The following is a 19,947-nucleotide window of genomic DNA, read 5'->3' on the forward strand; positions in this document are numbered from 1 at the left end:
AAGTTGAATTGCAGAAACCTTTTTTAAATAGTCCAATATTTTGAATAATGCTTCGTTAGGACTCTGTCATGCTATTATTTACAGGGCAAAGTCGATTTTTTCCTGACTTGTACATTTTGGCGAAGGGTGAAAGAAAAGAAAGAGAAAAAAAATGTCCAAGATTCCAAATTTTAACTTGAAAAGCACAATTCTCATTTTAATCTCCAAAGTGGCAACAAAATTCTGATTGACAACTCCCAATCTTGGCCACCTTTTTTTTTCCCTCCACTGAACCTAATCCTCTTCTTAAAGAAAAAACGGACACGTGGGTGCCCCGGGAGGGCGTGTCGGTGACGCTAGCGTGCGCCAGCCAGCGAGAGCGAGCGAGAGCGCGCATCCCGTCAGCTTCGCTAGTGAATGAAAGAGAGGCAGCCAAGCAGGCAGGCGGACACAAGCTGAGCTCCAAACAAGCAAATTAAAGCACTCCATCAATTGGCTGACCCTTTTCCGAAAAAGCACCGGCAAAACAAATAGCCAAACGGTGTCTCTACGTATCGTCATCGTGGTCATGGCTTTTGGACTTGAACGACACGTAAGTCGGATGCGGCCAACTACTTAAGTGTAGCGCGTCTAAAAAGGGGGGAGCTGGTAGCTGCCGTGGATTATTCTTCACCTCCGCTCGCTTCTTTCTCACCGCGATGATGAGTATGACGACGAGGGCGGCGTTGGCCGCCGTTTTCTCCCTCGCCGTGGTGACTCTGGCGCTGTCCAACTCGGAGACGTCCAGAGGCAGCAGCCGGCACGCCGTCTATTGGAACAGCTCCAACCTACTGTAAGTGGAGCCACACCGTGTGGGTGGGTAGATGGGTGGGTGATTGGGTGGGTGGCGCTCTTTGTTTTGTCGCCGTCCTCGCCGCTTATTCATTCACGCTGCGGGAGTCTTGAGAGAATGCCTGGCTTTGGGTCCACGGGGTGGGCAACCTGTGGTGCGCGGACACAAATAGTGGCTTTTTTACAGAGACGGATGGTGGATTGAAGTTGTGCTGAAAATACCAGACATTTGTTTTTGCGACCAATGGTAGATGGAATAGAGTAAAGGACCACTTTTGCCTGATGTGAATGTAGAAATAGAATGTTTTGAGGCTCTTTTTAGTGAAAGTTTGACTGGAAAACGCTTGCTGAGAAGGTCACATAGCCGTTAGCGCTTTTCAAATATTGTTAGAAAATGAAAAATATGCAAATAATAACCTTGTGTTTTGGTGAGAAGGAAATGGACTATTGTCGAAACACATTTTGGTCGCCTAAAATGCAACTTGAGGCAATGTTTGACTCCTTTTTGACTTTAGAACATACAAAAAGAATCAATTGTAGAATTGGTGCATGGACGCCGCCTTGTGGTATACCAAATTATTGCCGAATTGTCTAAATCAGTTGGCAAAGTACAGTCCATTTGTTAATTCATCCCTTTTCTACGGGGAGGGTCAGCAGCAATCATTGGCAGCCGGCACCTCCTGCTCAAAAGGTCAGAGGTCACGTTTTGCTGTGTTTCTCATTACAGTCGAGTTCTTTCACTTTGGAGTCAATCCATTGGCTAGGTAACAACTTATCTCAATGGAGCTTTGGACTCCGTCTCCACGACTGAGCCGGCCGGGGTGGGGTCAGGTGACTTTTGCCGTGCGCCGCGTGCGCCTCTCAAGGTGCGATCGACCGCTCGGCGGCGGCGGCCAGATCGATGTGGACTCAGGCCGCCCGCCTTTGTCTCATCGTTAGTCAGCGGCGGGCGGGTTCTCCCGTTCTTTTATCGGCTCTCCTCGCACAACCTCCACCGACTGCGCCCCTCCCAGACCCCCCCCCCCCAAAACGAGTGTCCATTTGTATTCGCCTGGTATCGCCCGCCTCCATCTCATACTTGCTTATTTTCTTTTTTTTTCTTTTTTTTTTTTCCCCGACTCTTCTTCCCACCGCTTCTCCAGCCAGACGGGCCGTCCCTCTCAATTCCCCCTTCTTTTAATTTCCTGCTTCTCATTAGCAAAAGCTCCATCTGCTCCCCGCAAAGCCCCGTAAATGGCTCAGCCGGGAGTACAAATACGGCAGATGATTCATATTAGGGATTGTTTGAATGCCTCCAAAACCAGAGATGGTTTCCGTCAAAAAGTACTCCGACTTTTGTTTCCGGTACTTCCTGCAACTGAAATAAAAGCTCCCCAATGGCCTTTTCAATGCAGTAATAGAAGCAGCCATCTAATCAGACCCATGATTAGTGTTGTTTTCTTTTGACTTTATTAGCTATTTGCCATGACTTAGCCATTTAGTATTGGAGAAAATAAACATATTAACCACAAATGAATGGAACATTTGTTTCAAACATCTGGATTATTCAAAAGTAAACATTCGATGTAATAAATATATCTATAGTTAAAGAAATAAATACATTGCATTGGGCCATTGCTAACGTTAGCCGTTACTTTCAGTCATGCTAGCTTTGAAATGCTAGCAAAGCGGCGACAGAAGAAGTTCCTCATCTTTGACCAGGCTCACTTTTCCACTCACGACTCGTCCTTGGCTAAATTAGCCCGGTTTTGTGGTGGTAAAAAGCCTCCTCAAAATCTCCTCCGCCTTCATCCTATCTGTCGATTTTAATTAGGTGTTCGGCGGCGGCGAGAAGGGGTATTGTTGCCCTCCGCCGCCGTTCATCACGTCGTTTTGTGACTCTGAATGGACATTTATACGGCCCGGTGATAAAGAACGCGCTCGCCTTAATGAATTCCGACCGGCGGGGGCCGTGGGGAGCGCTAAAATCATGCAAAAAGCGACCCAGTTTGCAATAGCCCACAAATCCTGGGAGGCCAACACGCCTATTTAGGACAAACTATTGGACAAACGCGATTGGGCGTCTTAACCTCGTCTGTGGCACTGCAAGCAAGTTACGTCTCTGGGTCATACTTTCAAAAGTTTTTGCAAGCGTGTAGTTGAACGATCCTAAACATTGATATTTCTATTGTTAGCATACATCTGTTGAAGTTGGTCTGGTTGGTCCCACCATTAAAGAACAGGGCTTGTGTTTTTTTGAAATAGTTTCTTAAACGATAGCTGCACGAATCAAAGACCAACCGTAGCTGGAAATGCTTTGATTAGCGGCCAGGTTCGTCACCGGCCAACTCGTTACAGATGTCCTGGCTAATGGCTGACGGAGGCGGGAAAAAAACACGCGCACGGATGCACGCACGTACGCACTCCAAGGCAGGCCATTAAATCATCTGGCATCGGAGGCCATCTGCCAATTAGGGGGGGGAGACGCGGAACATCTTGAGAGCGCCAGGTCCCGGGCAGGGAGGGGCGGGGCTCACCTTTGTGGCCATTGGCGCTGAGCTCCGTCCCCCCCCGTTGCCTTTTCATCCACCTCCTTTCCTAATTGCTCGCCGGATGTCAACTCGCAGACAACTTATTGGCGTTTGCGTCACAGGGGGCCAAATTTGGGCGTGGACATTTTTACCATTCAATTGTTTAAGGTGGAACCAGTAATTGACCATATTTGTAGTTTTTTTGCCTCGCTTGCTCTGTTTATAAATATTACACGATGCTCTTTAACTATGATGATATAGTTTGTTGTGAAATGCGCCAGTAGTGTTTTTTTTGTGATATGCGTACAGTAAATGAAATGTTAGGTGATATAAATTAGCCCGTTTTATGCCGGCGAGGGTCGAGCGGCGCTAATGTAGATGCGGGGCGGGCTCATTGGCGTGCACCGTCGCCCCGAGACAAAAGCGGCGCGGTGGTTTTGCCGGGCGATTACATGAGTCCACCTGCAGCTCGCCCTCTTTTGTTCCCCCGTGTTGGCTGTGGCGCCGAGCGCAATGGCGCTGATTGAATATATTGTAAAGGCCGTTTTTTAAATTGAATTCTCTCCTCTGTGTTATACGCCAGTGTGCAACGGGCGGGATTCATGTCTTGGTTGTTCTTCTTCTTCTAGTGGCTTCCATTTGGATTGTTTGTCAGGGAAGTCTTTTGTAAAGATGGTCTATTTGACTCAAATGTTGGTGTCTTATCGTTAAATTAGGAACGTTTCAAAGAATTTGGCTTTTTTCAGCTATTTTTGGGGTTGAACTTCAAATTGTATCCATTGTATTCTGTATCCAAACGAGGTTTTCTGTCCATTTCGGGCTGGGGTATTAAAAAAAACGTCGTCGATAACCATTTGCGTGGGTAAAAGGCAAAGCCAGGAAGCTTAAGTGCGCGGACGGACAAAAACACACGACGGGGGATCGATGGAGGAGCGCGGCGTCCAAATGTATTTTTAATTTGATTCCACGGCACGTATCGGCGGCTCTGTCGGTCGGGTTGGCCCGTGCAATTATCGCCTCGGGTACGCCACGCTGCCACTGATTGAATACGCCGAGCGAGCACGTGCGCCGTCATCTACCTGCCGGGGGCCGGACGGACCCCGCCGGACCAAGGCGGCGTCTTAAAAACGTGTGGCGTACTATCACTGTATAACAGGCATGTCCAAAGTCCGGCCCGCGGGCCAAATAAGGCCCGTGGACAAATTTTTACCGGCCCACGGCCTCTATCATGAAATCAATAATACACGGCCCGCCAGCACTGTTGACCACAGTATAAAATAAATGTGTACAAAAAGCTATTTTTCACTTCACCAGAAGATGGCAGTAGCCCTGTGGCCGCACTCTGGCCGCCGTGACCCTTGCGTCATTGTTTCAGCCCAGCCCATTTCTAACATGTAAACAAAAAAAGGAAAGTTGACCGGGAGGGCCGCCGCATCCAGGAGAAGTGGAAATTTGAGTATTTTTTCACTGAAATACGAAACAACTGTGTCTGCCTAATTTGCCAAGAGACTGTGGCTGTTTTCAAGGAATTCAACATTAAGAGGCACTACCAGACGAAACATGCTAGCTACGACAAGCTAACTGGTAACGAACGCGGTGAAAAAGTGAAGCAACTGGAAGCTGTTCTAACGGCACAGCAAAGCTTTTTCACAAGAGCCCGTGAGTCAAATGAAAATGCCACAAAGGCAAGCTACGAAGTGGCAACGCTAATTGCAAAGCACTGCAAACCTTTCAGTGACGGTGAATTTATTAAAGACTGTGTAATGAAAATGGTTGAGAAAATTTGTCCCGCGAAGAAGCAAGAGTTTGCCAATATTTGCCTGGCTCGTAATACTGTGGCACGGAGAATTGAAGACGTTTCATTAGATATTAAGAGACAGTTAGAGGCAAAAGGAACTGAGTTTGACTTTTTCTCGTTAGCGTGCGATGAAGACCTGGACTACATACTGCAGTCAAGATCCCAGTATCACCCTTCACATTAGTGCAGCCAAGATATTTGTTAAGTCCTCTGAGTTGAATAAATTCTTAAATCTCAGTTCATTATTTTTTTTTTGATGGTCAAAATCACAGTTTGAATATGCAGTGATCATTGTTTTGTTTTCAGCACTGTTCCTACAGTGAGCATATAATAGTGAATAATATGTGATGTTTCACATGAACTTAGATATCCTTGATAGTTTTCTTAATTTTTTGTGGTTTGTGATTTCGGTAAAAACCTAAATGTAAAAAAAATGTAAAAGTAAAAGTATGCCATTTGTAATTAAAAAAAATCCCAAAAAGTTAATTTGCATTTAATGTTAATGGTTCAAAGAATGTCAGGCAAAAAGTCGGCCCGCACACATTTTCACCTTACCAAATCTGGCCCTCTTTGCAAAAAGTTTGGACACCCCTGCTGTATAATATCAAAGCGGGGCTACATATTGCAGTTATTAAGAAATCTTTTTTCTTATGGCCACCCAGAATACGTTTCAAAGATGTATTGAAATCATACAAAATCCTACTAGATGCAATTTTAGGACTCAATGTACCTACTACAGTGACTTACTTGTAGTACTTGAATTTTTACGGTTAGCCATCCGTGGCAGGCTACATACTAAACGAGGGGCTCCCACTTTGGCTTGCTTAGCCTTCAATTAAAAGTAAGGTGGTTAGTTAGTATGCTGCTGGTGAAAGCACTTCATCAGCTATGTAATAGATAGGTACAATTGTTCTCTCTGGCGGCTCCGTCTAACCTTTTCACGTGATGATGGCGCTCTAGCTCAGCCAGACCTTTAGCGGGTCAGCAGGGTTTTTTCTAGAACGCCCCCGTAGGCCATTCATTCAAGGCGGAAAAGGAACTTATACAAGTCAAATGGAAGGGCATTTTCTTATCTGTCTATTTGGTTTTTTTGCTCTGAATTACACAGGAATCTTGACCACATGTCCAAATACGAGCACGTATAGGAAGTCCTGTTTTCTAGCCTTCTGAGGCCATTTCCCAATACCAGTACTAATTAGCTATTTTCCAGTATAATTGCGCCCCCCCCCCCCCTCACATCCCCAATCTGAAGATCTAATTATACAAAGGCCCAAAACCCTTTTGGCTGGCGTAATGAGAACATTTCATGGAAATTGAAATCCTTCTCTAATACACACTCCAATTTGGTGAAATATCACCTATTCTCATTTCAACTTTATCTGAGCCAGGAAGATGAATCCGATGCATGTCACTGTAGTTTAAAGGAAAAAATGATGTGGGCGTGGCTTTGAGTAGGACAAAAGTTGGGTTTACGGCGATTGTCAGCTGGCGGCCATTTTGGCTCTCCTCATTCATAAGGGCATCTGCCAATTCCGTCTCCTCACCTTGCGAGGCACCGGCCCGCCCGCCAGCCCGGCGGCGTCCCCGCGGACGTCTGCGCTGCATTTCAATGGCGAGATGGAAGGCGTGCGTGCGTGCGTGGGCGGACCCCAGACGCTTGCCCTCCATCTCATTCATGGCGAATCTACTGTCTCATTATGTGTGTGTGTTTGCACGTTTTTAAATCTTTTACAGCGTGTAACAGATTGCTGTTTCCGTGTACGCCGGGATGATAAATAGAGGCTTTGTGCAACTTTAAAGGGATTCTGTGCCACTTCCCCGGAGGAGGTAAAGCAAGATGAATTACCGGACAGAAATAAATCAAATACTGTACGTAATGATCGTGCTAAGCAACAGTAGGGAGGAAAAGCCAAGAGATCTACACATGGACTTTCTCTCAAATCAAGTCTAGATTGTCATTTTGGCTTTGTGCAAGTTGTGCAGTTTAAAGCTGAGAAGGGATTGCGTGTCAACATGTGTATTTTTCTCACTGTCAGGCTCCTAATGTAAATGTTTCAGACATACTCGTTTTATTGGAAGGAAATGGATGGCACCACAGAGTGAAAATCTTTCCACTTTCCTCCAAAGAGCCCATCTTTCACAGATAGCGTGAGCCACAGGTGACAGACACAGGAAATAAAGGTTCCCCCCCGTTATTATTAGTATTTTTTTTATTTTTTACAGTGGCTAGGCCCGAGCGCGTCCAGCGGCGCGGCGAGGACAATATTCCGTAGCGCCCGAGGTTGTTGTTTACGGCGGTAAAAGCAATGGTGACACACAAGATGGATTCCCGGTGTGAAAATTGCTCTAATACCCGCCGGTGTGTTTCCACAGACGGCGCCCCGGGCGCCATTAAAGCGCACGTGGGATGCTGGAACACATCATTTTAAACGTGGAGAGATGATAGACTGCAGATAATCTTATTTGAATCTCCGGCCGCTCTTGTTGTTTTTTTCCATTTGATGCGCGCTGGCAAAAAGGCGCGTCCAGCAGCTGTCTTGCGTGTGCGCACGGCGCAATAATCCATGGCGGCGTTTGTAATCCCTCATTAGCAATTTCTCTTTCATCTCAAATGAGATCCTCCCTTAACGCTAGCCGCCATCTGTTTGCGTCATTTCCAATTTGACCCAGCTAGTCGCTAGCTTAACTATCGATAGATGAAATAACAATAGCTAAGGGGACGTCAAGCCACCATCTTGGCTAAACGCGAAACACCTGCTTGCTCCGAAGGTAAATTGATTCAAGTTTTGATTAGCCGCTCTGCTGCCGTGCACTCTAAAAGACAACTAATCAACCTAATTAGGGTCTTTACCCGCGCTAATTAAGAAGGACCACGTCCACATCGTCCGACGCGCTCCGCTTCCGTCTCGACGGCAAAAGCCCGCTGGGCGCGCTATAGCCCGCTTCATTGGTATTCCTTTCCCCCGCTCGCAATTCTCCCGTCGGACCTTCCCCGGTCTGATTGGACGGAGCGCGGCGCGGGTTAAACGGCGGGGGGAGCGTTCCATCACGGCTCGGATCCAGTCCAATTAAATACAGATTTAATCAGGGCGCCGAAAATGCACTATGATGAGGTCGGCGGCCAGCGGCGGTCGACGGCGGCGGCCGGTGGATCCCCCGTGGTGACGGCTAACCGCCGCCGCTCTCTGCCTTTCCATCTTTGGGCGACAAGGGAGACGGAGATTCTATTGGAAACGTGGCCAACTGGAACAGTTGATCCGTGCTCCATTGGAAACTTGGCCCTGAAAGATGGTCCTTACACACAATTAGCGAATTGCAGGGCCAGGGTACGAAAATCTGTCTCCAGAGCGACGGCATTTTGTCGTCAATTACTGTTTTGTCTTCAGGTTCACGTCGGCAAAATTTCAAGTCACAATGTTGTAGTTTTGCGTTGATACTAAAGTCTTAGTATCCTGAAACGCTAAGTGTGGCTATTTTCAAAACGTAAATACAAAGAAGGAGTAGCTTGAGGCCGCAGGGAAAGCAAGGATCCATTTTCCCAGCTCGCAATGCAGCCCACCGAGGCCCCGCCCGCCCCTCCGACTTCCTCCCAAACGTCTGCAACCTTTTCCTCCGCCGCGCTATATGAGCTATGGCTCCCCCATGCCCCGTCAAAGGCATCCGTATGCCGTGTCACCTTCACCGCGCGCCGCCGCCGCGCCGCTTACTAATGAGAAGTTGCTAAGCGTTTGTCCAATATTCCGACGTCTGCCGTCGTCCCGAATAAGGTCGGACGCCGCGTCCAGCTCATTAGCTATGCCCAATGTCGGGCAGGTAGCAGGGAAAAACAAAGACAACTTGGCGCTAACTTTTCCAGGCCGCCAACTTTGACTTCCTAGCTCAGCTAAACATGTCTTTTGGGCTAGCCTGACTTTGCTAACATTCTAGCTAGCTTCTGTATGCACAGAAGGCTAACGTAAAAAGCGCCACAGCCCATCATCGTGCTGCTTTCTCCACGTAGTCATCCCTGGTGTTTTGAAGTGACGTATCACCCTTGAACATTTAAAGCGACCTAGAGACCAAACGCTAACGCTAGCGCCTTGGGCCTCCCCGCCGCTTCTTTGCTCTGGGTTATTGACATTGGCGTTCTGCGCATAATAGCCACGTGATTATCAGTCATTGACATGCAAAGCGTTTTGTTGGCGCGCGCAGAAAGATCAGGAAACTCCCGCCCTCCTCCGCCAACAAAAAAAAAAAAAAGCACTGCAGCGGCACTATTTGTTAATTACAGCGCAAAACGATTGTCTTTTTTTCTCAGTATTAGCTATCGGGCGCCGTCCCACCCTGGGGACCAGTGTCATTCCGTCTTCTTCCGTCTCCGATGGCTCCGCTTTAATTGGCTCTCTAACCCAGAGACGGACGCTCTCCCCCCTTCTCGTTATTTCCAGGTGTAAATGAGAGCGGCGAAAAGAAAGGTTAGCTCGCCAGAGCGCTGGAGTAGCGAATGCGCTATCTCAAACGGACAGCCTGAGAGACGCTGCCTTTCTGAGACGTCGTTAGGTTCTGGCTGGAGTACCGTCGGATTTATGGGAACCTTAAAAGTCGGACTTTTCACGGGAAAAAACAGAACCAAGTGCCACTCTTGACTTAACTCGTAGTTTACGGGGACAACTTTTATATTTATTGCCTGTTTTTGGAAGCAGCTTATTGCCAAAACATATGGTAGAATAATGAGGAAAGCAATCTGAGTCTCTGCCTTATTTGTGATTCTTATCACTCCCTTCTGTTTGTTTAATACATTTTTCAGCAAAAATTGACTATATCCAGAATTGCCATTTTTTTATGGGACATACTCAACGCTATCTTTTTGCCATAACAAAAGAAATGTCGATCTCCTCAGCATAAAGCCCAAATTTGCCGAAAAAGAACCAAGTCGCACTCGACGCGAAAAGGCATCATCTGGCGCTATTGGAACGCTATCTAAAAGGCCAGCGTGTTTCGAGTGCTCCGCGCTTGGCCGCTTTCTGGAGCCGCCTTGCCTGCTTTTGTATTTGCGCCGCCAAACAAACAGCAAATTGTCTTCATTTGCATGCAAATGTCTGCTTTTGTCCTCCAGGCCCGAATTCAAACTTTTACCGTCCCGTTAATCCCCAATGACGTAGCGGAGGGGGGTCCGACCGAATTGGGCAATCTGATAACCAAAAAATAGATTTCCGAGGGCAAAAAGTATATCTAAATATACGAACAATTGTCTACCGTTTGTTCCACTGTGCCATATGCTAGACGTCCAATCCATTTTCAACCAGATGGTCGCTAGCGACCGCTAATGTCAGCTTATGAGTTTATGCCTAAAATGAGATAAATACATTTTTTAAACTCCACGTGGTGATATTAGATACTTGAGGGGTGTGTTCTTTTTTTGTTTTTGAGTGACAGCTCCAGGCGAAGGCCGGCGTAGCGCCCGCCTCGTTAAAATTTGCGTGAAAAGGCACGACCTCTGGGTGACGTTTGGCCACACGCTGACAGCGGAGGTAGTAATATGACAAATTAGCAGGCGCGCCGCCGGAGCTCTTTTGCATAAAGGCCTCCCTCGTCTTCATCATTTTGCTGATTTGGCGCTAACGTTCAACCATTGGGAGCAAAAAAAAATGGAATGGATTGTTTGTGTCCTGAATCACTTTTGAAAAGATCATAGACCAATTTTGTAAAACATATTCCGAAGACAAAGTCATATCCCGCCCAGGCAATAACAGCATTTTCCCAGAACCAAACCCCATAGAGAGCCATATTGAATTTTTAGACAACAAAAACGTGTCGGTGGCTAGATGGCGAATTGCATTGCGGCCAAATAAAAAAGACATTTGGACGGCTTCTGATTTTTTCCGGTCCACTTGGCAATCACGGTTCCAAATCCGGCTGATTGCCAACGCGTTGGTTATTAAAGGGTGAAAAAAAAATCCAATAAAGCCCCTTTTTTCACAGTTTGTCGTCGTGCCGGGAATCCTCAAACGCCCGAGCGCCTTGTCGCCCGTCAATAAACGTGCCTTCTATTTTTTTTTTTATCCCTCGGCTGCCATCGTAAACAAAAGCCGTGTAATAACCGTGTTTGCGGGCCATTATGGTATGTACTTGGCTGCACTTTTCTTCATGCCACGTGTTGGCGCCGCATTAGGATTCAAGCCACTCGTCGTCGGAATGGGAAGCGTGCGCTAGCGATCGTTAGCGGAAAAAAATCTGCAGGTGGCGCTTTTTAGCCGGGAGACGTTTTAGTGGCAGAATGCAGCCGGCAGCTTTTTTTTAACGCCGGCAAAGTGGAGCAGATTGGCTGACTGCTTGTGACTCCAAATGTCCATCTGCCCCTTCATCAGAGATATGTATTTGCCGTTATGCATTTGCACATTCGATTACCGAACCATGCGCCACCTATTGGCCAATACCGGTACTGCACCAATTCTGCATATGTATTTTTTTTTAATTCTAGTACTAAATTACTATGGAAACATATTGCATTAACTCAAAAAAGACCTAACTGTTTTTTTTTAAATCTGATGCTAGCTAGCAACACTAGCTGCTATGCTAGCTTTTTTGGTAGAAACTAGCATATTCGCCTAAAACAATTCTTTCTTGTCATGTAGAAAAATACTTCTTTGCTGCAAAGTAATGCATCTCAATTAAGAGACAAGTTTAGGATGTCAGAGTTCAAATTCCGTTTGGATTATTCCGAGTACTCTTTGTTTACACCAGTTTTTTCCCCCCACGGGTAATTATTTGGGCCACCATCGCCGCGTGGGTGTATTGTTGGTTGTTTGTCCAGAACGCCGTGTCTGAAATCCACCTGGCAACGCGATAAGGGCGCCCCCCCCACCCCAAAAAAAGGAAAAGATTGGGTCTGGTTTGAACAGGGCCCTGCACGGGCGCCGTTTTAAGCAACGAGGGGGGGCTTGACGTGCAAAATGATGGATTATTCATTTAAAAGGCCACAATTAGCATATTAAGTAGATTGCTCCCCATTCACGAGTTGGAGGCCGCCGCCAGCAAGCAAATAAGAGGTTGCCATGTTTAATCCCTGGTCTGGCCCGGGCCGCAGGCTCCTCTAATCCTCGATAGCATCTCTTATTGATCAGCGATGCTACACGTTAGATTAGCTGGGAGACGCAACAAATACAAGGTTGTGTTTCCACAGCCACAGAAAACATGGGTGACCTACTTTGCATTTTTCAAAATGATTTGAAACTACCCTAGTCAAGAAAACAAAACAAAAAAGTCTGGAAGATTTCATTTCTAGCCATTTTTCCTACTTTAATGACCCCTAAAAAGGTCATTTGGATTGACTCTAATACGTTGGAGTGTAGGCCCCCCTATCCCATCATTTCTGCCTCATTTTTTTTACCCGATTTTAAAAGCTATTTCTTTTGACGTAGGAAGTCACGGACGTCCTTGGCGGTCCGTCATCCGATCCGCGTCTCAAAATAGCATTTGGACGAAAAAGTCATTGGGTGATGATTTGTAATCCTTCCACCCAAGCCAACATTTCCAAAGTGGGATTAACGCTATAAAATCCGACCCCAGTAAAGTCCCACAAATGACCATTTCCACCACGGTGACCCGATACCACCCTTGTTTCTGGCCACGGCACGCGTATGTCCAGGTTTGACCAGAGGGGGTGCCGTTCCATGGACGTGTGAGCCCACCCGCTGGTGAGCCGCCACCTTTTGCGCGTCTTCCCGGCGGGACGTGGTCAAAGTGCGCTACCCCCGACGTCGTCCCGCGGGTGTCCTTTTCCACTCTGCACCCCCCCCCCCTCCCGACAATGTCACCTTCCCCCCTCCTTGTTTGTCATTTTTTTTCATCATCCTAGCGATGTTTGCTAATCTGCGTCCTCTCACAATTCATCATCTCCACTTCTTCTTCCTTTTCTGAAGGTTACCCAGAGGCTGAAGCCAGGAAGGGGGGGGGCAATCATAAAGGGTGACAGGGAGGGGGGGGGGGAGACGGAGAAGGGAGGCCATTGACTTGCCTTAGCCTCTTATCTCTCCGTCTGTCTTTCCTATACTTTTTTTTCTCCTCATTTCCAATCTCTAAATCGCCCTTTCTTCCTCTTTTCTTCCCGCCGTCTCCTCGCCGTCATTGCTACTCATCATCTAGAAATGTGTGTGTATGTGTGTGTGCGCCCACGTGCGTGTGTGTGTATGTGTAGAAGTCAACATATTTTCTTGAGGGCGCTTGAAAATATTTGATTTTGCCATCATAGTTACTTTTAGGACATACGACAACACTGGTAAAGTGTTTTTTTTAGTCATTGCTTGTCATATAATGTCACTCCCACTAAACTTAAATGTAAGCATGGAGAATTGCAAAAAAAAAGACTTGTTTTTTTCCCTATTTTAGGCATGGAAGTCAAGCAAAATTGAAATTGGCAAATCTGTCTTTTTTTTTCGGCGTTTCCAATTGAAGAGTTCCATCTTGCCTGGCCTATCTCCGTCCGGCTCCATTTTCACCTCCATTAAAGGTTACATTTGTAAGAGGGAATGGTCTAGCTGAGGCCGAGGGCAACTTTTGCACATCTCTGTAATTGTAATCAGCAGCTGGCTGGGGCACGCACGCTTTCTCGCCCTATTTTGCTATTCCGTCTGCACGGCAGACTTTGCAAACGGCAAAGCTTTGCACTAAAGTTTCACTTTGAAAGCTCCCGGCCAGCCAGGCAGGGCACTTTCAAAAAGAAGCGTAGCTTTAACCCGCTTGGGCATATGGATAAAGCTGGGATAGCGCCCCCCAAAAACTGGCCTCCTAACTCCCGGTAATCGTCCCTCTCATCTTTCAATTTCCATTCCTGGCTTTTTGCACCTTTTGGCTCAATTCTTATCGGGCTTCCTTAATATTCCTTCATCTGTATTTTCGTTTTTTCCTTCCCCAACATTTCGGGGTCCCTATCTGGCCTCCCCGGCCGGCGACCGGCTGGCCCAAACGGAAGCCCTGCCAAATGTCCACCGCCGTGCTTTAGCCAGATAACATTTTAATTTAATAAGAATGCTTGTTGTGGCGTAGGATGGCAGAAACGTTTGACTCAAAGACTACATTTGTGGGAGACTTTCAAAAATGAACGCTCAAGAAAATTGAGGTTGAGGGATTTGCTCATGGCCAAATAGAACAAGCCAGCAAAGTCTTAAACTCTCCAGCAAAGTCCAATTCCGTAAAGTAGCCCACCAGGGGATGGTCGGACTTTCTAAAAAGCATGTCAGGACGTGGCTTTTCTTTCGTAAGAACAATTCCATCAATTATGCAAGTCCGCCAAAGTGAGAAAGCGGTCTGAAAATGGACAAAAATAGAGAGAGAGAAAGGCAGCCCTACGTACGTAACATTTGGGGAAAGTGTGCACGCCAAACGCCAAAATGTCTTTACTTAACACGGCCCTGCGGAATGATCAAAATGGGCCGCCAAAAGAAAGATGGACCTGGTGGTGGTAGCGTTGACGTCAGATCAATCAGCCACCCAGACGTCCCGCCATCAATCACATTAGAGAAGCCGCCGCTCGCGCTTTAAAGCCCTCTTTAATAACTGGATTTCATCCTGCCCATGCAGTTTTCGTCTTTTCTTGCCGTTTCCTTTGAGTCCCAATTATTTTGGCTATAGTCATATTCTCCTCCTCCTCCAAGAAGAAGAAAGGAAAGCGCTTTGCTCTTCTGGCGACTCGTCAGACCACTCTCGCTCTAGAAGTTAGCGTCGCCGCAATTAAAGGGGGGGTTTTACGGCCTTTCCGTCAAGGGGGCGCAAATGCTGAGGGCGCGGCCCCGCTCGATACGGCACCCCCGGGAGTCGTCCACTGCCAGCTAGCAAAAGCCAATTGAAATTGAGGATCATTAGCTTTTATGGACGTATTTGCATTTAGCTCAGAGCTAGCTTCCTTGACGTTTTGCTACGCTGTGCAAGATTTCTAATTGAAGCAGGAGTATTTTTTGGTAGAATTATTTAGGAAAAGACAAATACAAAAATAGCTACTACTTGGTGGGAAATGTTAGTTTCTCGTCATCGTGACTTTACCCTTGTTAGGAAATGCTAACCTGCTAACTTTATTGACAGTGCATATTCATGGGAATTTGTTTTTGACAACTACGACTGCAAAAAAGAAAAAGTGTGTGGTTCCGCTCGGATTGGTCGCATGATCGGGATGTCTCCTTCTCATTTCCAAATGAAATAGGCGCGTGCGTCTCTGGAGGATTGGACTAATAACAAGGCCACGCTTGTGCAGTCGACTTTGGGGGGCGAGCGCAGATGAATGCAGATTGTTTCCTCCTTTGTTTATCAAAGATGCAAAAAAAGGGAAAAAAGGGAGCTAGCCAGGCGTGGCAAGGTTGCCATTACAGCAGCACAACACTACCGTCTAGCGGTGCAATAGTGTCACTGCAACTCTTACGCTGATTGCCTTTTAATGACTAGTTCAATTCATAGATAGTTGGAGTCACAGGGGCTTATTTTCCAATTATTTTAGTTACTACAATGTTTTTACTGGATGGTAAAATGTCCTATTTGTGTCTTTTAAGTACATTCTGTCCTTCTTCCACGCAGGTTGCGGCGCGAGGGCTACACGGTACAAGTGAGCGTCAACGACTACCTGGACATCTACTGCCCGCACTATAACGGCAGCCTGCGAGGGACGCTGGAGCGCGGGGCGGCCGAGCAGTACGTCCTCTACATGGTCAGCTACGGCGGCTACTTGGCGTGCGACCCGCGCAACGGCTTCAAGCGCTGGGAGTGCAACCGCCCACACGCGCCGCACTCGCCCATCAAGTTCTCGGAGAAGTTCCAGCGCTACAGCGCCTTCTCGCTGGGTTACGAGTTCACCGTGGGACAAGAGTACTACTACATATGTTAGTGTCTCCGCCCACCGTCCCATCCCGCTAAGTCTTTTGCTTGATTGGTTTTCGTACTCCAACCAACACTCAAGTGTGCTATTAGCATGCTAACTCGGGCTTTGTGTTTTGGGACACGGTAACTGCATTTTCCCAGCATTCACTCATTATCCATTTGCTTTTTTTTAGCCACGCCCACTCACCATCACCACGCCCACGGCTGCCTAAGAATGAGGGTCTACGTCTGCTGCTCCACAGGTAAGAAAAAAAACTGCATTAGTCCATCCACCCAAAAGTGTCAGCCATTTTGGTACATATTTGATATTTTGAATGGATTTCAGAACTAAAACGTTTTTGGGGGGGTCTGACTTTTTTTCTCCCGTCGCAGTGGCGCACTCGGACGACAATGACGACGACTCAAGTCAGACGTCCAGCGCCTACACGGCGAGGCCAAGCATCAAGATACATAACATTGGTGAGTGTCTGTCCTCCACATTTGTCACCACGTGTCCATTCATTCTGTCATCAAAACACCCCATTAAAAACGGGAAAAAGGACAGCCGGGAGGATAAATAATAATGGAAACAAGAGTCACCGAGCTCGCCGTAGCGGATCATAAACGTGGCCCTCTCCCGCAGAGAGACGCTAGGCGTCCGCTCGGCGTCCGCTCGGACAAATCTGGCCGCGGCCAGGCGTAAAACAACATGTCACCGTGATTGGGTGCGTGCGTTAGCTAGCGCCAGGGGAGCCAAAGTCTATTTGTGGAAACGGATAGCGGCCGACACAACGTTACAATTCACCATGATTTTTATCCCTTGCTTTTTCCAAAAAGAGGGGGTGATGGAGTTGACATTTTTTTCAACTTCTAGACAGTCATTCAAGGGACAAATTCCCACCTCAATCACTGTCACTTAATGCTACACCATGCTAATGCTAAAGGACCCAATTGTTATATAATTTATACGGCTAATGTTCTGCTTGGCTCTAATCAATGGTCAGGGCGCACTAATTGCTCCTGATTGGACCCCCTCTGCTCATAGGACAAAACATCATTAGTATGAAGGCAACAGCCCGACTCAAGCACCCCCCCTGCCCCCTTCCACGCACCAAAGCCACTAGAGAGATGCTGATGATAATTGCCGCTTTGTTGATCATTGCATCATCCGCCATTTGCATGCGTCGCTTCCATGAATTAATCATGACCTTTGCGCGTTCCGTTTTTTTTTTTTTTTTTCCTTTTTTCTTCAACCCCTCCCCCCCTCCTGCCGCCTCCAGATGATGAATTTAACCCCGAAGTTCCCAAGCTGGAGAAGAGCGTGAGCGGCAGCAGCCCGTCGCGCGACCGCCTCCTGCTGACGGTAGCCGCTACGCTGCTCGCCGGCGCCCCCTTTCTGTCCTAGCGGAATCACGGCTCCCCATCCGGAAGCCTACAAAATCTTTTCCCCGCACCCCCCACCGCGCGGTCACGTGACGTTCCGACTCGCAAACGACCGATACGGACGGCCACGACGGGAGAAGAAGAAGAAAAAAATGCGGCCTTTTCATTTTTTGGTCGATATTTCCTTTTGTTAGAGGATAGCCAACGCCGTCGTCGTACTTTCAGCCCGTCTCACTTTGCCTCCGGAACACTTTGAGTGAAGGAAAGAAGTCAATCTATGTGCCGGATCACGTACTTTGTCACAGGCGCCGCCTTTTCCCAAGATTTCGCGTCCCCACAAGACCCCTTGTGGCCAAAAGAAGTTGTGAAGCGCGCTGGAATCACAAAATGTGATCAAATCATGTTTCTATTTGCAGATAGGGAATTTATCAAGTAGAAATATTATACATAAAAAGGACATTTCTGCTTTTCGAATGTTGAACGGGTTCCATTTGGGTTCAATTTAGAGTCACTTTGTGTTGATTTTTGGTGCCTTTTACGGATCACTACCCGTTCATTATTGATCACGTGACATTGATTTGGCACATTTTAGGAGTCACTTTTGTTTTTGCGGCTCACCGACTTTATTTTAGTTCAATTCCGACCCTTAAAAAAGAACGCCAATGGCAAAATGTAATAAAAAATGGCTCTGTTTGGTACCTGCCCACTGAGATGCTGGATGGCCGGTTGCCGTAGAAACCGGCTCATCACCCCCCTGCCCAAGGAGATTTTGCTTTTTTTTTTATCACTGACTTGGACCGCCAATGGCGCCCATGCAAAGTAGAAGAAAAAAATGCGTTTACATATCAACGGATTTAAACATGCCATGATTTCTTCTTCTTCTCTTTTATTTTCGTTGATATTTGCTGAGTGTTTGTTCCCACGCTGTGCGTTAGGCCTTTTTCAGCAACAAGCTAAAGCTACCGTGCCAATCCATGTCTGTCTGTTCACTTTTGGGGGGGATTTTTTACCGCTTCATGGTCATTGTCGTCGTGGTGGCTGTCGGCCAAATGCTTGTCTTTTTCCACTTTGTGGCACTTAGAGATTTGTTAAGGAGTCGTTTGTAGGATCTTAATATGCAAGCGAATGAATGTGCTCTTCTTTTACGGTGGATGGCCAGGCCTGAAAAGCATTTAGCAATCTTCAAGACCACCACCACCACAACAACAAACGTGTTTACTTCCAATAACTTTTCCAAAAAAAAAAAAAAAAAGAAAATGACTGTAAGTGGATGAAAGAAGGAGCAAAAACAATGACGATTAAAGTGGTTTTGCCAACCGACTTGGATTCATTTTTCATTAAACAGGGTTATTTATTGTCTTTTTTTGCTTATAGAACATAAAAAGTTGTTTTATTTTTTGCCCTCTTGGTTTGTAAATGCCACAGGATGATGGAGAAATGTTACTTTTATTTTAGAAAGGAGAAAAAGAAGCTCTACCTACATTTGGACATCGTTCTTGGACTTCAAGATGTGGTAAGCCACTACTTTTATGTTGATTGCGCTTTGTCGCCGCCTTGTGGCGACTAGGGTGTTTCCCTAAGAAAATCACCACATCTATAGTACGCCGTTAGGATGATAAATGCACTTTATTAGGAGGAGGCCACCTTGACTTTTGACCCCGTTCGTCAAGTGCCACATTTCTGGATTCAGGGATTTGTTTTGCTTTTATTATCAAGTGTGGTTTCCTTCCCGCGTGTTGTTTTATTTCTTCCTCCCCGCCGCGCATGCAGATTTAAGATTTTAATCCCCTCTCCTCCTCCCTTGGACGTGGCCACACTTTGGGCATGTGGTCAAAAACGTAATCCCAAGAATAACTAATGACTGTTAAAAGAAAAAGAAAAAAAGTGGTTATGTCATGCTGCAGATGAATGCACATCAAATCAAAGGAAGTCTTTATGGGGGTTTAAAAATACCCACACCACTAACTTCATGCCTGCTTTGGATACGCCACGTCTTGTTTTTTTTTTTTTTGCTAAACATTCAAACTATGAGCCTTTCATTCCACTTGTTTATTCTCAATTCCTCATAAATGATGATGATAGCAAGAGCTTCTGATAAATCCATAATAATATTGTGGTTGTATTGGTATTATATGTGATTTGGTTGTGAGGTTAGGAAGAGGGGGGGGGGGGCTTATTTTACAGTATTGTGTGGCTAAGCTGCATTACAATGTTGTCTTTGATTTTATAGAGTGGGATCAAGTGGAGGTGAGCGACAGTGTACGCTATAGAATAGATTAAAATACAAATTGCTAGTAGAGACAGTGTGTGTATATGTTTGTGTATGTGTTTGTGTGTGGGTGTGCACGAGTACTGAAAGAATGACTTTCTCAACATACGAGCCAGCCAGCAAGCGTGCCTTGGCTTGTCTTTCCGCAGTCGTTGCCCCTCTCAAATAGTTTTTTTTTTGCTTTGCTTTGCTACGTCATAAATTGAAGATCGTAAAAGGATTATAGTGAAGAATGCTAGAATACTTGTCTAGTACTTGTCGCCCAAGAGCTAAGATGGTGGCCCCAGGCTGCCTGCCTGCCGGCCAACGCTGACTAATCCTCAGCGAACGCCGTTTTGGAGCGTCCAGTGTCATCA

General features: G+C 46.6%; 1 protein-coding gene across 1 annotated transcript; it reads left to right on the plus strand.

The window, feature by feature from the left end:
* The first annotated feature begins 383 nt into the window (after window positions 1-383).
* Window positions 384-18,642, plus strand: LOC144215256 (ephrin-A3-like). Its single transcript, XM_077744100.1, has 5 exons — window positions 384-811; window positions 15,661-15,962; window positions 16,134-16,202; window positions 16,333-16,419; window positions 17,220-18,642. Exons 1-5 carry the CDS (start codon window positions 678-680, stop codon window positions 17,342-17,344), a joined length of 717 nt encoding a protein of 238 aa, XP_077600226.1. The 5' UTR covers window positions 384-677; the 3' UTR covers window positions 17,345-18,642.
* The last annotated feature ends 1,305 nt before the right edge of the window (window positions 18,643-19,947 follow it).

The sequence above is a fragment of the Stigmatopora nigra genome, chromosome 21 (assembly GCF_051989575.1).
Source record: "Stigmatopora nigra isolate UIUO_SnigA chromosome 21, RoL_Snig_1.1, whole genome shotgun sequence".
NCBI lineage: Eukaryota > Metazoa > Chordata > Actinopteri > Syngnathiformes > Syngnathidae > Stigmatopora > Stigmatopora nigra.

Excerpts from the sequence above, each read along its gene's own strand:
- LOC144215256 (XM_077744100.1), top strand. The coding sequence starts at position 678 with ATGATGAGTATGACGACGAGGGCGGCGTTGGCCGCCGTTTTCTCCCTC. Across the intron at positions 812-15,660 it reads TGGAACAGCTCCAACCTACT|GTTGCGGCGCGAGGGCTACA; the intron begins GTAAGTGGAGCC and ends TCTTCCACGCAG. Across the intron at positions 16,420-17,219 it reads CATCAAGATACATAACATTG|ATGATGAATTTAACCCCGAA; the intron begins GTGAGTGTCTGT and ends TGCCGCCTCCAG.